At 42.8% G+C, this 18,432-nt stretch overlaps 1 protein-coding gene across 4 annotated transcripts in view; it reads right to left on the bottom strand.

Moving 5' to 3' along the window:
- The window catches only part of LOC126278480 (slit homolog 1 protein-like), a 187,769-nt gene that overhangs the window by 49,111 nt on the left and 120,226 nt on the right, over positions 1–18,432 (bottom strand). For all 4 annotated transcript variants that reach the window (XM_049978631.1, XM_049978632.1, XM_049978630.1 and 1 more), the window contains exons 3-4: positions 14,822–15,058; positions 9,855–10,028 (exon numbers count right to left, since the gene is read on the bottom strand). In XM_049978631.1, the coding sequence (XP_049834588.1) occupies positions 9,855–10,028; positions 14,822–15,058 (411 nt within the window). The remainder of the gene's footprint in view (positions 1–9,854; positions 10,029–14,821; positions 15,059–18,432) is intronic.

Raw genomic sequence — 18,432 nt, 5'->3', positions numbered from 1 at the left:
CGTGCCACATTTTGACGACCACTGCTTTAGGGGACCAAAGGTAAATTAATGCTGAGTGGTATACAACAGTTTGTTTGGGACAAGGAACCGATGAAATCGTGAAAAATTACCGAAAACGTGACATCTTTCATCATCATGATTGTATCAATTGTCGAACAGAACCACAGAATATATGTGAAAGAGCAAAAACAACGAATCAATGCCTCAGTGCTTGTATTCACTTTATTTATCGCCTAACGAATTTTTATTAGTTATTTCTCCACCCTTCTTGCCGCAGTGGCTACACCGGTTCCCGTGAGATCACCGAAGTTAAGCGCTGTCGGGCGTGGTCGGCATTTGGATGGGTGACCATCCAGGCTGTCACGCGCTCTACCCGTTTTTCGGGGTGCACTCAGCCTCGTGATGCCAATTAAGGAGCTACTCGACCGATTAGTAGCGTCTTCGGTCAAGAATACCATTATAACTACCGGGAGAGCGGTGTGCTGACCCCATGCTCCTCCTATCCGCATCCACCACTGAGGATGAAAAAATGATTCAAATGGCTCTGAGCACTATGCGACTTAACTTCTGAGATCATCAGTCGCCTAGAACTTAGAACTAATTAAACCTAAGGACATCACACACATCCATGCCCGGGGCAGGATTCGAACCTGCGACCGCAGCGGTCGCTCGGCTCCAGACTGTAGCTCCTAGAACCGCACGGCCACTCCAGCCGGCCCACTGAGGATGACACGGGGGTCGGATGGTCCCGGTAGGCCGCTCATGGCCTGAAGACGGAGTGCTGCTATTTATACACCCTTAGCAACTGTAATCGTGTATAATAAAATAATAAGCAACCAATTGCATAAAAAATTTAATTTCTTTAGCGGTTTTGTGCACCTAGTGCCTTTCTTTAGATGGTTATATCCATCGCATCATTTGCGAATGTCAACAATAAAGTGCATACAGTAAAAAGCCACGGTGTTAGAAGATATACAGGAATAATGAGTAATACAGTACTGAATCTGTTAATACAGTAAGAGCTCTTAGATGCTTATATTTGGTTCATAGTGTCTGCACAAAGTAAGTTCTTGTTATTTCCTCATATCAACCAAAAAATGCATGTACAGCGATTTTCATCACCTCAAGAAAACCGTGTTTTTAGGTACCAACATTAGAGAGGAAACAGTATTCTCAGAACCGCTCCGAACAAATGCAAAACTGCGTAAATTTTAGAAGTGAACATTTTGTGAAACATAATAAGATTTGTACTAGAAAATGTTCCTGTTTAATTGTTACTGTAGAGCTTAAAAATTAATCCCGGTATCTGCAATGACAGTTCAGTAGTTGTAATGAGGAGACAGAAGAGATGAACACTGGAAGAAGTGTAAGTCAGGGGTGCTCACTGTAACTCATGCTGTTCAGCATATATGGAGAAGAACAGAAGAACAGGTAAGGAGTGCCATACAGGATGCAAGAAGCATAGTAATTGGAGGAGAAAGCAGTGCTGGTGGAATCAGAACAGGAACTGCAGCAAATGTTAAAAACAAGCCCATGAAGGACTCAGGAGTGTGGAATGAAGGTAAACATAGGAAAATAATTCAAAGAAGAGGTGAGAAGTACGGAATAAATAAAGAGAAAGGAATTAGAATACGCAAGAATGAAGCGTCATTTAACATATTCTTGGACGGATAAAAGATAGAACCTGCCCGTACCTGGGAAGGTTAATGGCATGGAATGCAAGATGTTCGGAGGAAGTAAGAACCAGGATATCTATGGGAAAGAGAGCATCTGAAACGGTGAAGCACTTAAACAGCTAAAAGTATTTGAGTCGCTATGCAGAAAATATTTGCTGAATGTTACCTCTGGAATGTAATGTTATGCATAGTGAATCACGAACGGTTAAAAAGAAAGAAGAACAATGCTTAGAAAGTTTTGAGAAATGTGGCTATGGAGAAGAATCATTGAGGTGAAGTGAACTGGCAGACTTGAAAATGAACGAGTAATGAAGGAAATAGGGATCAAAAAAAGGTTATCTCAAGTGATCAGAAATAACAAAAACATACATGTATGAATTGTAGAGGAAAAGGTGGAAGGGATGTGAAAAAGAATTAGGAAGAGAATAAGAATGATGGACGACTTGAGAAATGTACGAACGTACAAACAAATGAAGGAAGAGGCACGAAAGAGGGCCACCAGTTGAAACCTGTCGTAAGACAGATATACTAAAGACAGAGAGAATAATTTAATTAAAGTTCCGAAATTGTTTTCGTCTTCTCTGAATAATGAACGTGGCATACATGTATGTTTCATGTCTGTGTCCAAGCAACTTAGAAAAATTACAGAAACTATCAGATAAAATCCAAGTACACGAGAAACATAACTAACAAGGGACGCTCGTACTCATTACCGATTTCGTCCAAATTTATGGTACAGGGTGACATTATGGAACTATATACAAACAAACGTAAATTATTTGCAAACTACTGCTTGCATACATTTTATTCGACATGTTAAAGTTGCTACAGATTTTTCGGATTAAGATTATCACATGTTCGATATGCCTGCCATCACTGGCGAAGATGTGACGCTGACGAATAGCGAAATTCTGCATAACCCACTGAAGTGTCGTAACATCGATGCTGCCGATAACCTCCTGAATGGCTGTCTTCAGCTCAGCATTGGTTTTGGGGTTATTGCTGTACATCTTTCCTTTAATATATACCCACAATAAGGAATCGCATGTGTTCAGATCCGGAGAATATGGCGGTCATTCGAGGACCATGCCAGTGGCCTCGGGGTATCTCAGAGCCAGAAGGCGGCCCCCGAAGTGCCCCTCCACGACATCAAGAATTGTCCTGCTTCGATGAGGTCGAACTCCGTGTTGCATGAACCACATATTGCTAAAATCAGTGTCGCTTTGGGTAATGAGAATGAAATCATCTTCCAAGATCTTCACGTACCATTCGATAGTCACCATTCCATCAAGGAATATCGCACCGATTATTCCGTGACTGGACATTGCACACCACACAGTCACCCGTTGAGGGTGAAGAGACTTCTCGATTACGAAATGCGGATTTTCAGTCCCCCAAATGCGACAATTTTGCTTATTGACGAACCCATCCAAATGAGAGTGGCCGACAACAACAAGGCGCTTGCGCATACACATACTAATTCCCATCATGCTCCGTGGCCAACCGTGAAGTTTGGACGTCGTAACACAAACCGTTCAGAAGTTATGACGATTTTGTTTCATATAGTTCAATAATTGTCTCCCTGTAAATGCAATGGTTGGCTACAAATGAAAGTGGGAGTTCCAGATGGCCAAAAGTTTCTGAACAAAAAAATAGCATTTTTGGTGCTGGTCCAGCGAGGCATGAGCCTTTTACGGTAGGTTAGCTCCCAGGCAGCCGTTAGCGAAACGCAGAGTATTCCGAGAGACATGGGTTCGAGTTCCTATGCAGTTTTTATCTTACTTGGACTGCAAATAAATCTAAATAACCCTCGATGTATTGTTTTTATCAAGATTTTTTATAAATGGCATGAGGTGCAAAGGCAAGGGAAATTTGGGACCGCAAATGAATGTAACCGTTCCTGTATTGACCGACCAAGTGGAACAGGCATGGAACTCGGTCCGCAAACTGACGTCCGGCACCTCTACAGCACACAGCATGGAAGCCTGCCTGTTTGCATTCGACATTCTGGTGGTTACACCGGTTATGAAAGTACCAGCATTTCACATTTGCAAATGGCTTACCTCGTGCTTACATTAATCTGTAATCTTGCAATGTTAGCCACTTATATATCTTACCTAGAAAAATGTATTCTCGAAATTTTATTGTTCTACATTAATCATTTGGTGGTGGTGCAATTTCTTTCCGTTGCTTATTTTGATGTAGTCTTCTCGGGATGTGATTCGTTTATCGATCTCGATGAGATAAGAGCTGTTTTGAAGCTTTCTGGACAAATTCTTCGGCTGAAGATAAAAATAGGCATCGCATGTGTCCACCAGCGAAATGCATTTGAGGGGAATCCTATCTTGGAAATTTATTTGCAATACCAAATTTTCCTTTACCTTTCCTTTTCATGCACTTTATGAAGATCTTAATAAATACAGCAAATTGAGCGTTATTTCGATTTATTTGCAGCGCAAGAAAAGTACAAATTGTAAATAAAAGAAACATTCTGCATAACGACTCGAACTACGCGCCTCGGATTTTCATTCTTCACTCTTTCCTCTGCGCTAATCGCTGTCCGGAGGCTACACTGACGTAAATGGCTTCTGCCTCGCTCGAACCACTCCAGAATTCTGTTTTCTTCTTAACGCTTGGCCGTCTGGAACTCCTAGTTCTGTCACTTCCATTTCTGACCAAGCACACAGTAAATCTGGACGAAATCGTTGATGGCTAGTAGGCGCACTGCAAATAAATCGAAATAACACTCAATACACTACTGGCCATTAGAATTGCTACACCAAGAAGAAATGCAGATGATAAACGGGTATTCATTGGACAAATATATTATACTAGAACCGACATGTGATTACATTTTCACGCAGTTTGGGTGCATAGATCCTGAGAAAGCAGCACACAGAACAACCACCTCTGGCCATAATAACGGCCTTGATAAGCTTGGTCATTGAGTCAAACAAAGCTTGGATGGCGTGTACAGGTACAGCTGCCCATGTAGCTTCAACACGATACCAAAGTTCGTCAAGAGTAGTTATTGGCGTATAGTGACGGGCTAGTTGCTGGGCCACCATTGACCAGACGTTTTTAATTGGTGAGAGGTCTGGAGATTGTGCTGGCCAGGGCAGCAGTCGAACATTTTCTGTATTCAGAAAGGCCCGTACAAGACATACAAAATACGGTGGTACATTATCCTGATGAAATGAAGAGTTTCGTAGGGATCGAATGAAGGGTAGAGCCACGAATCGTAACACATCTGAAATGTAACACCCACTGTTCAAAGTGCCGTCAATGCGAACAAGAGGTGACCGAGACGTATAACCAATGGCACCCCATACCATCGCGCCGGGTGATACGCCAGTATGGCGATGACGAATACGCTCTTCCAATGTGCGTTCACCGCGATGTCGCCAAGCACGGATGCGACCATCATGATGCTGTAAACAAAACCTGGATTCATCCGAAAAGATGACGTTTTGCCATTCGTGCACCCAGGTTCGTCGTTGAGTACACTATCGCAGGCGTTCCAGTCTGTGATGCAGCGTCAAGGGTAACCGCAGCCATGGTCTCCGAGCTGATAGTCCACTCTGCTGCAAACGTCGTCGAACTGTTCGTGTAGATGGTTGGTGTATTGCAAACGTCCCCATCTCTTGACTCAGGGATCGAGACGTGGCTGCACGATCCGTTACAGCCATGCGGATAAGATGCCTGTCATCTCGGCTGCTCGTGATACGAGGCCGTTGGGATCCAGCACGGCGTTCCGTATTACCCTCTTGAACCCACCGATTCCATATTCTGCTAACAGTCATTGGATCTCGACCAACGCAAGTAGCAATGTCGCGATACGATAAACCGCAATCGCGATAGGCTACAATCCAACCTTTACCAAAGTCGGAAACGTTATGGTACTCATTTCTCCTCCTTACACGAGGCATCACAACAACGTTTCACCAGGCAACGCCGGTCAACTGCTGTTTGTGATCGAGAAATCGGTAGGAAACTTTCCTCATGTCAGCACTTTGTAGGTGTCGCCACCGGCGCCAACCTTGTGTGAATGCTCTGACGGGCTAATAATTTGCATATCACAGCATCTTGTTCCTATCGGTTAAATTTCGCGTCTGTAGTACGTCATCTTCGTGGTGTAGCAATTTTAATGGCCAGTAGTGTATGTTCTAATTATTAAGATCTTCATAAAATGCATGAAAAGGAGAGGTAAAGGAAAATTCGGTATTGAAATAAATTTCCAAGATGGCATTCCCCTAAAATGCACTTCGCTGGTGGACACATGCGATACCTATTTTTATCTTCAGCTGAAGAATCTGTCCAGAAAGCTTCAAAAACAGCTCTTATCTCACCGAAAGGGAAAAAGAAATCATATTCAGAGAAGCCTACATCAAAACAAACGACGGAAAAAATTGCAAATAACACTTCCGTGCCAGATGGTAACTGGGTACTATAAAAACCTTCACTGGAATAATGATGTTCACTGACATTAACCTCATTGTAGTTGAACGATACGCGCCATAGTGCTGTATTTCATGTGACAGCGAGGATGATCTGCACGAACTAGATGAATATAAGTCACACCCACACAGTAGTGGAAAAATGGAAGGTTTTGAGGGTCTCGATCCTCCTCCTCTCCCACAAAGAGAAACTTCTAAGACAATGTTTTTTACGTACAAACATTTCCAGATTTTACTGTAAATGTTCGGAGAATAAAGTATCATGAAAAATGAGTCTCTAAAACGACAAGTAGTTCTAGTAATTACAAGTCACGTTTAATATGGCATACTTCCCAGTTACTTGCATGAGATCCTGACCGGTAACGTCCAGTCATCTAAAAAATGGTTCAAATGGCTCTGAGCACTATGGGACGCAACATCTTAGGTCACAAGTCCCCTAGAACTTAGAACTACTTAAACCTAACTAACCTAAGGACATCACACACGTCCATGCCCGAGGCAGGATTCGAACCTGCGACCGTAGCAGCCCCGCGGTTCCGGACTGCAGCGCCAGAACCGCACGGCCACCGCGACCGGCTCCAGTCATCTAAAGGAGCACATTCACAGACTGACAGTACCTGCTGTCAACGACAGATAACTCGTTACAGTTCGTGAGTACACAGGTAGATACAGCGAACCTCAGAAATTTGAGTAAGGGAAGACAGAAAGGGAGAGATATGCTACTAAGAAAAAAGAGGTAACAGAAACAGAAACATCTCATACGTAGGCGGAAACAACTGAAAAAAAGTGACAAAATCCCTTCATTTAGATCCACGGACAGCCATAGAACTATATTCACAATCTTTATGATGATTAGACGTTTTGATTCTGGGCTGCGTAAATTATGCCACTGTCAAGGTACTGAGAAAAATGGTTCAAATGGTTCTGAGCACTATGGGACTTAACTTCTGGGGGTCATCAGCCCCCTAGAACTTAGAACTACTTAAACCCAACTAACCTAAGGACATCACACACATCCAAGCCCGAAGCGGGATTCGAACCTGCGACCATAGCGGTCTCGCGGTTCCAGACTGTAGCGCCTAGAACCGCTTGGCCACGCCGGCCGGCAAAGGTTATGAGAGTTTGTTGCTGCTATCATTCTTAAAATAATTTCATAACACATGTAATTCTCATGTTCTGAACACATTGCTTTTCAAAATCTTTATTTCTCGTGATTACAATTTCTTGGACGTTATGCTAAAGCGATGTACTGAGGACTGGTGTAAACTAATTACTAACTAAACAATGTATATTGGTTTGGTCTCTTGAGGGGCACATAAAATAACTTATGCCTTCTTTCTTTTTTTTCCTTTCTTTCCAATAGTTTTTCTTTCTTTCTCTATGTTGTTCGATTGTTTCTTCTGCTCATATTGCTCCTGTATTCTTCTTTGTTTTACCCTGGAAGCCCTTGAAACCTTTTGCTTTTCCTCTGAACTATTCCCTGTTACTATTTTTCCTCTGATATTTCAGTTCCCATAATGTCTGTTTTAAATCCTTTCATCCAGACCATTGATGTTTTTGGTTTCTGTCAAAATAGCTGTAATCCCTTTTTGTTTTTCTTTCTCATTTCGCTTTTAGGTGTCTAAACATTAAATTCTTCTCTATCTCATGTGTCTAATTATCCTTCTATTCTCTCGTAAACTTCTTTATTACTTCTTAATTTCCATTTCCCATTGTCATATTTTGGTCCCAAGATTTTCCTAAAGATTTTTCTTTCGTTCTTTTCTGTTTCCTGTTTCACGTAATCGTTTGGCTGCCTTTTACGAAAGGCGTTCTGAAGCAAGGCATTCTTGTGTAACGACAATGTGGTTGTGTCGAAGTTAGGCATTTGTGCATAGTGATTTCTTTTCGTATAATGCTTTTTTGAACTGAAGAGTTGAAATCTTTGCCCAAAGCTTCCGGTTGTATTATCTCACCTAGAAAAATTAGTAGTCATTTTTGTGCTTCCGTAGTCAGTTTTCACTTGTTTCTGTGCCTCCTTTGTGTCTGCCATATATTCTGTTTTTCCTAAATACATACATAGACCTGCTTTTGAAGGTGTCTCTTGCAGAGGATTTATCTGCATTGCTGCTTCTATAGATCCCGTATATATTGCAAGATCGTTTGATGCTGCCATACGATCTGTTCTCACACTATAAACATTTTCCCAATTATGATTTTTAAATTTCTTTCTTCTTCAGTTCCCTTCGTCCTTTCCCTGATTGTCTTTTTTAGTACGCTGTTGAGCAGCAGGGACACTTTATTACCATATTAAAACATTTTATATAGTTTGTTGTTATCATTATTAAAATCGTAGGAGTCTGTGGCAATTTAAAATTGGAGGAGACGGGCATTTCCATTTGGGCGAGGGGGGGGGGGGGGGCGGAGGCACAGTAACGAAGTGCAACTTACTCCCCCCCCCCCCCTCTACCCATCAGCCGAAGCCTGGATCCGCGAGTGCACCCATACCAATACTGGAATAACCACTATCACCTAACATTCACAAGTATTAAACTAAACAGTTACAACGCAACAGCGCAATTACTATTTATTGCTACAGCACGTGAATAAAGGCAGGCAGTGTGACTCGTGCGAGATGTTTTCAACTAACTCATCGGATTAGCATTTAGCTGAAGCACATAGTTTGTCTGCTACTGGCAGTACAATTAAACGCCATAGTATCCAATCTACGCGTCTGTAATCTCTCACCTCGGCTGTTTCAATCCTCCTCCGTTGAATGGATGTCCGTTCGGTTGCCCGCATAATTCGAAGTTCAAGGGAGCTCAGCTTGGATTGTTGACAGTTCGGTTTAACGAAGGTGCGACTGATTAGGAGCAAGCAGGAAAAGGTCGAAGTAAGGCTTCCCATCCAACTTAATTCTGTATTTCTTTGCAAAGCAACAACTAGAACTTAAATCGAAATCCATTTTTAAGTTTCATAAACTTTTTCTTTTTAACAACTATAATGAAAAGCACATAGAAATTCCTAAAACACTTAAGAACATTTAACTTTTATTTTGCAACGAAAAAAAAGTCAGTGTCCTTTTTCTGCTTTAGTGCCCTCCAGTGGGCTTGATCAAGTGTATTTTCAAATGCGATTAACGCGACAAACACATCTACATCTACTACTGCTCTAAGCATGTGTTTGCCCAACGTTTCCATTGATAACTTTGCCTCTTTTAGAGTCAGAGATGACTCTGTTTCTCCCTTTTAAAAACGGCGAGGTTAGCTCCACTTCCTCTCTCTGTATGATTCTTTTTCAGCGGTCCGATCTTTCTGCTTCAGCACTACTGACCGCATGGATGGTGGAATACCGAAATTTTTCGACACATCCTTTTGTTTTCACTCCACAAATAGTTTCTTTTCTGTGAGAGTCAAACAATTGCACATCTTTGAAGTCATTGTTAGAACTGTTCTGTGTATTAATTACGTTATGAATTTCTGAGTAAACAAAGGAAGGTCGTGAAGATTTGAATGACGAAACAAATACACAAACACCTGACAAAACAACTTGACTGACCAGTGTAAAATAGACGCTAACTTCGAATTGTTCAGTATTTACGGGTGGTCTGTCATTATTATCGCTTCGAGTCATTCGTTCATCAGATGCTTCCCAGATATGCTTCGCCAAACTTCCTGCAGTTTTTTCTTTTATTTCAAAAGTTTTTTTACGCAAGATGATCACGAATTTAGTGAGAACTGACCTGCAAATTCGGTGCAAAGGCGAACAGTGCTCGTGGCTCAATGTTCTCAATAGCGTTGCCAGAGAGGTTGAGAAAGTGCAGGCTCTCGACGCTGGTAAACGAATCAACCTGCAACGACTTGAGCTGATTCTGAGCAAGATCGATGAACTCCAGCGAACTGAGGCCAGAAAACACCTGTCAGAAAAGGGAAAATACCACGTCTTAATTATTGACCATATTATCTGCATAGGACAGCTGGAACTTCAAATAGTGTCAACTAATTATTTACAAATTACGCAAAATAGATACATGTTCCAAAGTTGTGCTGTTCTTCAGAGTTGTTACCAGTATTGGGATGTGGAAGTCGTAGGATACCATTAGCAGAGCGAGTTGTGTCGATGGTTCGAGTGAACGATCTGTTGCCCGATGAATCTCTGTAACGGTTCTGAAGCGAATGCTTCCTTCAATTTAGGAATCAACTTGAAGCCGGAGTTTCTGAAGTCCGGGGAATATGGTTCGTTAATTTTTTGAACACAGCGTAGAAAAAGAACCGGTGACACTTTCTGCAGGATCCGCTGATCAGTTTGCAGGACAAAACTCGGACGCTAACGGCGCACCTTGTGACTGATTAGGTCGATCGTTGGGGCTGGGAAGTGCCGTACCATCAATAACACTCTCCGGACTTAAGCCCTTGCTATTTCACCTGATTCCTAAATTGAAGAAAGCGCTTCTTGGCATTCGCTTCAGATCTGTTACAGAGATTCCACGGGCAGTAGACTGGTCCACCGGATGTATCAATACAACTCGCGCTGCTAAGAATATCCTACGACTTCCACGACGAGGACAACAGGTTACACACAGTCTTCGTACACGGAGAGCAAAGCATTGGGCAGAAATTGTAGAAACAGATAGTACAGTAACTTTCAACTAGCGTTCACTAGCATAGGCGGCAAACGTGTCTTACAGCACAGCACACAGGAAAGAAAGATAATATCGCTTTGTTAATACTTAGCCATGCATTAACTGAAGTTGTCCAGTGCATCTTGAAATGTAATATAATGAATAATGTATACTTCTAAACGACTCTACTTACGGCTAGGCGATTTCTACACAGTGCAGGATGTTTCGGAAAGAATCATCCTGAAACTCCTGCAAGATTAAAACTGCGTGCCGGACCGAGACTCGAACTCGGGACCATTGAGGTTGTGGTGGAAGTAAAGCTGTGAGGACGAGCCGTGAGTCGTGCTTGGGTATCTCAGTTCGTGGAGCACTTGCCCTACCGAGCTACTGAGCGTCTCCCTTGCACAGTCTTCCACTGGAGTTTATCTATCATCTCCGTAACGCTTTCGCGATTACTAAATGATCCTGTAACGAAGCGTGCTGCTCTGCGTTGAATCCTCTCTATCTCTTCTATCAACCCTATCTGGTATGAATCCCACACTGTTGAGCAGTATTCAAGCAGTGGGTGAACAAGCGTACTGTAACCTACTTCCTTTGTTTTCGGACGCCATGGTGAAGTAGCTGCAGGAAATATGCGAAGAAAGTGATAAAAAAAATGGTCGCTGGAAGTTTCGATTCAGCGTACAGGAAGTTCAACACAACCTTCATTGAAACTGGAATGGCAAATGCGTCAAAATGACGAGTGCAAGAGGAATTCTTCTGCTAAACTCAGAAGAGAGAGCGGACATGTGGAAAGCCTCTAGGAGGGTGAAGGAAATATCTGATAACGTGGTAGGAAAAGACATGGGAGTAGATACGGGAACACAGTACAGTATCAGAATCAGAGTTTAACAGAGCTTTTGAATATTTACGGTCAGACAGAAAGGTTAGATAACATCCCTTTGGAAATCCTTTAATCATACGCGATAGTGGCAAGGAAACGAATATTCAAGCTGGTTTGCGGAATGTATGGGTCTGGAGATATACCGTTAGGCTTTCGGAAAAGTATTATCTACTCAATAACGAATATAGCAAGGACAGCTAAATGTGAGAACTACCGTATGAAAATCTTAAAAGTGTCCAAACTGCTGATGAGCATAATATACACAAGAATGGAAAAAAGGCTCTGTTAGACACCGACCAGTTAAGCTATAGTAACGGGAAAGTACAGAAAGGCATGCCTTATGCTGCACTCGATAATGGAACCAATTCAAGGCACGCTCATAAGATTTGTCGACTTAGAAAAAACCATGTAGGGGGGAGTGAATCTTCCAAAAAAATGTAAGAGTAAGCTACAGGAAAAAAGGGGGATAATATACAGAACTAAGAGGGAAAAAAACGAATAGAAGGCCAAGTGTTCGGATTAGAAAGGATATAAGACAGTGTTCAAGCCTTTCGCCTCTGATATACATTCATCGAAAAAGAGGAAGTAAGACCTTTAACAGAATACGATGACAGCAAAGAATAGTGTGAGAGAAATAGTGTACTCTAGGTGACATCGCTAGCAACGTTCCAAGAACGCCGCTGCATGATATCTACACACGTGGAAGTCCGTACGGCAGACCTCGAACAGATAGCAAACAAACACGGCAACAAGATTCTTGCGAGGACAGAAACTCAAACATATACACAGACACTGATGTAGATGCAGACACAGAAAATGAGACAAACACAACAATAATATCAGACACATGCCCGTTACTTAAGGAATATAAAACCTTAAATAGATCAATAAGATAATTATAGGAAATGTAGACACTCCATATGATTGATTTATATATATAAAATGCACTTTAAATATGCTAACTAAATAATGTAAAGGAAATGAGTAATGTAAATAATGAGACAATCAGTAAGTCTAAGTATTACGAAACGCGGCGAGACCAGGCTCGAAGATTTCGTTCCGAGGCCCCCTGGCACCTATTACAATAGTTAAGTGAAACACTAATAATTAACGCTAGTTTTTAGGCAAAAGAAACAAATACACACAGAGTTACTCATGATGTATTTGATTTCGTAATGTAGGAAGAAGTAGTTTTGAACGCTACTTCAGGTGAGGCAGTCTCGATGTTTCCGTCGAGACTCTCCCAGCTGGAATAGCAAAACCACAAACCATAATTTATACATTATAATTCGTTTTAACAGTAAATAAAATCGACAGATAGTTCATCTTTCTATTATTTTCTTCTAAATTACTAACATTTATTATTTTAACCGTCCCTTTCCTTCACGTACTTTAATTTTCTTTGTAACTCATTGTTACGACTCTTCTTTTTATTGCTCAAAACAACTTTTGATAGTTATGTGGAACGCTCTAGTGTTATATACAAAATTGTAAAATGTGAGACCTGCTTTTAAAATATTAGGCAGCTATCTTTAAAAGTACACCATGTGATCAAAAGTATCCGGACACTCCTAAAAACAAACGTTTTTCGTTTTAGGTGAATTGTGCTGCCACCATCTGCCAGGTACTCTGTAGCCATTAGAGATCGTGAGAGAGCAGAATAGTGCGCTCCGCGAACTCACGGACTTCGAACATGGGTCAGGTGATTGGGTGCCACTAGTGTCATACGTCTGTACGCGAGATTTCTGCACTCTCAAACACCGCTAGGTCCACTGATTCCGGTCTGATTGTGAAGTGGAAACGTGGAGTGACACGTACAGCACAAAAGCGTACAAGCCGACATCATCTGTTGACCGACACAGACCGCCGACTGTTGAAGAGGGTCGTAACGTGTAATAGGCATTCATCTATCCAGACTTTCACACCGATAAATGCCAAACGACGCCTCGCTTGGTGTAATGATCGTAAACATTGGAGGATCGAACAGTGCAAAACGTTGTGGGGAGTGACGAATCACGGTACACAATGAGGCGATCCGATGCCGGGGTGTGGGTATGGCGAATGTCCGGTGAACGTCGTCTGCCAGCGCGTGTAGTACCAACAGTAAAATTCGGAGGCGGTGGTGTTATGGTGTGGTCGCGGTTTTCATGGAGGGAGCTTGCACCCCTTGTTGTTTTACGTGGCACCTTCACAGCACAGGCTACATTGATGTTTTAAGCACCTTATTGTTTCCCACTGTTGAAGAGCAATTCGGGGATGGCAACTGCATCTTCCAACACGATCGAGCACCTGTTCATAATACACGACCTGTGGCGCAGTGGTTGCACAACAGTAACATCCCTAAAACCGACTGGCCTGCACAGAGTCCTGACCTGAATCCTAAAGAACACCTCTGGGACGTTTTGGAACGCCAGTTTCGCGCCAGGCCTCACCGACCGACATCGATACCTCTCCTCAGTGCAGCACTCCGTGAAGAATGGGCTGCCATTCCCCAAGACAGCTTCCAGCACCTAAGTGAACGTCCGCCCCCGTTAGCTGAGTGGTAAGCGCGACAGAATGTCAATCCTAAAGGCCCGGGTGCCATTCCGGCTGGGTTGGAGATTTTCTCTGCTCAGAGACTGGGTGTTGTGTTGTCCTAATCATCATCATTTCATCACCATCGACGTGGAAGTCGCCAAAGTGGCGTCAAATCTAAAGACTTGCAACCGGCGAACGGTTTACCCAGCGGGGAGCCCTAGTCACACGACATTTACATTTACCTGATTGAACGTATGCCCGCGAGAGTGGAAGCTGTCGTCAAGGCTAAGGGCGGGCCAACACCATATTGAATTCCAGCATTACCGATGCAGGACCCCACGAACTTGTAAGTCATTTTCAGCCAAGTGTCCGGATACTTTTGATCACATAGTGTGCAATAAGTGAAATGAAACGAGAAATACAACTACCCTTATCCTGTTATAGGTGCCCAATTCTTTTAGTGGTCAGTAAAGTGCTGGCCTGTAGGTGCTATTAAAAGCTTATTTAAAATAAACAAACATGGAGTGGAGATCTACGTCACATCCATAAATTTTTCAAATTATTTGTTTAGTAACAAAGCGTAGAGGAGACAATCGTGTGAACCTGGATGAAACATTTTGAAACACGCTGTATTTAAGCTACAGCGGACGAGGCGTTATTTATTTTGAGGGGAGGGGGAGAGACAGACCTTTTTGTTGAGTTCGGTAAGGATGTTCCGGGCGAGGGAGAGGCGCTGCAGTTGGCGCATGTTGGAGAAGGCCCCAGAGTGCACGGAGCGGATGCGGTTGTCCGACAGGTCGAGCAGGCGCACCTCGTACAGGTCCAGCGGGTAGACCATGGTGAGCCCGTTCAGCCGGTATGTCGCCCACAGGAGCCGCCCGTGGAACCCTGCCTTGGCGTACGGCGACGTGTCTGCTTGCGTCTCCTGCCGGAAGAGCACACACACACACACACATGACAACTCCAGGCAAGTCACTGCATTAAGAGTGCAGGGTCTCGCGGTGGTAACATCGAATAAAATGTTCTCCAGGTTCCAGCCACAGCAAATGTTTGAAATGCAGCAAGCTTTCAACCAAGCATTCGATGGCCACTGGCAAGTGGGCTGACTGCTGATAAGCTGCACATACGTCCTTACATAGCTGCGGGCTGTGACGTCACTAGCGGTCACAGCATAGCCATATAATGAAAGTCACTGTATACTCATACACACTATAAGAAAAAAAAAGTATCGACGCACCACTAAGGAATTATCCCAATGGGACGGAAATCGGTAGATGTGATATACATGCACCGGAAAAAAAAGATTACAATTTCAGAAAAAAATGGATTAGTTATTCAAGAGGAAGTGCTTCACAAATTGAACAAGACGATAACGCGTTGGTCTACTTCTGGACCTTATGCAATATATATTTGGCTTGGCACCGATTGACAGAGTTGTTGGAGATCCTCCCGAGGGATATCGAACCAAATTTTGTCCAAGTGGCGCGTCAGATCGCCAAAATCTTGAGCTGGTTGGTGGGCCCTGCTCATAATCCTCCAAACGTTCTCAATTGGAGAACATCCGGCGACCCTGCTGGCCGAGGTACGGTTTGGCAAGCAGGATGACAGGGAATACGAAACTCTTGCCGTTGGTAACATCGAATAAAATGTTCTCCAGCTTCCTGCCACGTCAAATGTTTGAAATGCAACAGGCTTTCAACCAAGCATTCGATGGCAACTGGCAAGTGGACTGACTCCTGAAGAGCTGCACATACGCCCTTACATACTCTATCTGCCGGCTATGACGTCATTAGCGCTCACTGCATCGCCATATAATGTCACTGTATACTAATATACACTCTAAGATAAAAAAAAGGAACGATGCACCACTAAGGAATTATCCCAATGGGACGGAAATCGGTAAATGTGATGTACATGCACAGAAAAAAATTACAATTTCGGAAAAAATGGATGAGTTTGTAAGGCGTGTGTATTTCTACTGTCTATTGTCAAACCACAATTTCTGAAAGATGTTTATATTTTATTAATAGGATTAAGTAGGAATAATTAATATTTGTCATGTTGGAAATAATGGTGGTAGCAAGGAATGTCTGCACCAAAGTATTGTTGGCAGGAGAGACCGCACATTGATATAATTTTAAAAAGAGCGGGAGAGACCGCGTGTGTATACATTTGAAGAAAAGAGCGGAAAAGACCGCGCATTGATACATTTTGTAATGATAGCATGGATTGTCAGCTCCAGAAAGCATTGTTGGCTGGAGAGACCGCACTTTGGCGTTCGTAGGAAGTCAGTAGTAAGCGGGAAGTGTAGCGAGTCGTTAGCAGGTCTGAAGCGAGAGGTTGAGAGGAGCGGGGTGCCTGCCAGCCGCCAGCTATGATGTACAAGAGGTTGTAAACGAAGGTACAGAGACATACGCTAACTATTATCATAAGAGGAACTAATATTATTGAAATATTTTTTTGAGAAACTCAAGACTACTGGAGGTATGTTTGCGCAATGCTAGCTGTAAGATTATTGTAAAAAGTAAGTCCCATTTGAACGTTTGTAAAATCATTTCATTCAGAATATAATTAATTTTTGCCAACAATATTGCATTACTGATTATAATCCATCCCAAAAACCATCAGCGTAAAACTTTGCAAAATTTTATTGTTCTTAAGAAAAAGTTTAACTATGAATTACGTAACGTCAATCAAATTAATTAAAGGATAACGTGAGCTTTGCTATTAAAGAATAACGCCAGCTTTGGTAATAAACACCCCCACTTATTGTGAGAGCCCACCAGCAGCTAATAAAGTATACTAAAACAGAGTAAGTATATTCATGTCGCAGTTCGATGTAGCAGTCAGATGGCGATCCAGTAACAGTAAAAAAGGTAAGGAACAGTTTTGGATTATTGCAGGCAACAACTGAGGGCCACGACGACGACACATTCTATGTTTCGTCGAAATAATCAGAAAATCACTTTTAATAAGCAGCAATTAAATTTTTATCCGAAGATTGAGAAAGAGAATAAATTTCAAAGGAAAGATTTCATTTGTTATTATTAAGCAAGAGATAGAAAACCTAAGGGAAGGTTTCATAGGTTATTGTAAAAGGGAAGGTTGCGTAACAAAAGAGATATAGAGGAGATGGGAAGGTTTCAAGTTATTCAAGAGAAAGAGCTTCACAAACTGAACAAGTCAGTAACGCATTGATCCATCTCTGGCCCTTATGCAAGCAGTTATTTGGCTTGGCACTGATTGTGAGAGTTGTTGGATATCCTCGTGAGGGGTATCGTGTCAAATTCTGTCCCAGTGGCGAATCAGATCGTCAAAATCTTAAGCTGTTTGGTGGGCCCTGGTCATAATGCTCCAAACGTTCTCAGTTGGAGAGACATCCGGCAATCCTGCTGGCCAAGGTACGGTTTGACAATCAGGATGACAGGCAGTAAAAAACTCTTGCCGTTTGAGAGCGGGCATTATCTTGCTGAAATGTAAGCCCCGGATGGCGTGCCATGAAGGGCAACAAAATGGGGCGTAGACTGTCGTCGACGTACCGCTGTGCTGTAAGGGGGCCGCGGACGATAACCAAATGGGTCCTGCCATGAAAAGGAATGGCACCCAGGCCGTCGCTCCTATTAGTCGGGCCATATGGCGAGCGGCAGGTTGGTATCCCACAGCTGCTCACGGCGCCCCCGGACACGTTTTCGTTAATTATCGGGGCTCAAATCGAAGCACGACTCATCACTGAAGTAAATGAGATTCAAGATTTGTCTGGAGACGTCTTGCACAGCCGTGGGGTTTAGACGATCGAAAATGTTAAAATGTGTGTGAATTCCTAAGGGACCAAACTGCTTAGGTCATCGGTCCCTGGACTTACACACTACTTAAACTAATTTAAACTAATTTATGCTAAGAACAGCACTCACACCCATGCCCGAGGGAGAACTGGAACCTCCGGGGGGAGGGGCTGCACAGTCCGTGACATGACGTCTCCAACCGCGCGGCTAGACGATCTAAAGAGTCAGTCAGACAGAATATGGCACGATATCCCTCAGAAGGATATCCAGCACATTTGTCAATCAGTGCCAAGGCAAACTGCTTTCACAAGGGCCAGAGATGGACCAACGGGTTATTGACTTCCTCAGTTTGTGAAGGTCTTTCTCTTGAATAAATCATTCAGTTTTCTTAAATTGTAATCATTTGTCTGTACATGCACACCACATCTACCGATTTCCGTTTCATTTGGGTAATTCCTTCGTGGTGCTTCTTCTTTTTTTGTGTGTGTCCTGGAGTGTATACGGGTGTACGTTGACT

The sequence above is a fragment of the Schistocerca gregaria genome, chromosome 6 (assembly GCF_023897955.1).
Source record: "Schistocerca gregaria isolate iqSchGreg1 chromosome 6, iqSchGreg1.2, whole genome shotgun sequence".
Taxonomy (NCBI): Eukaryota; Metazoa; Arthropoda; class Insecta; order Orthoptera; family Acrididae; genus Schistocerca; species Schistocerca gregaria.
The sequence above is the reverse complement of the archived record's forward strand: the minus strand, read 5'-3'. Positions and strand labels throughout refer to the sequence as shown.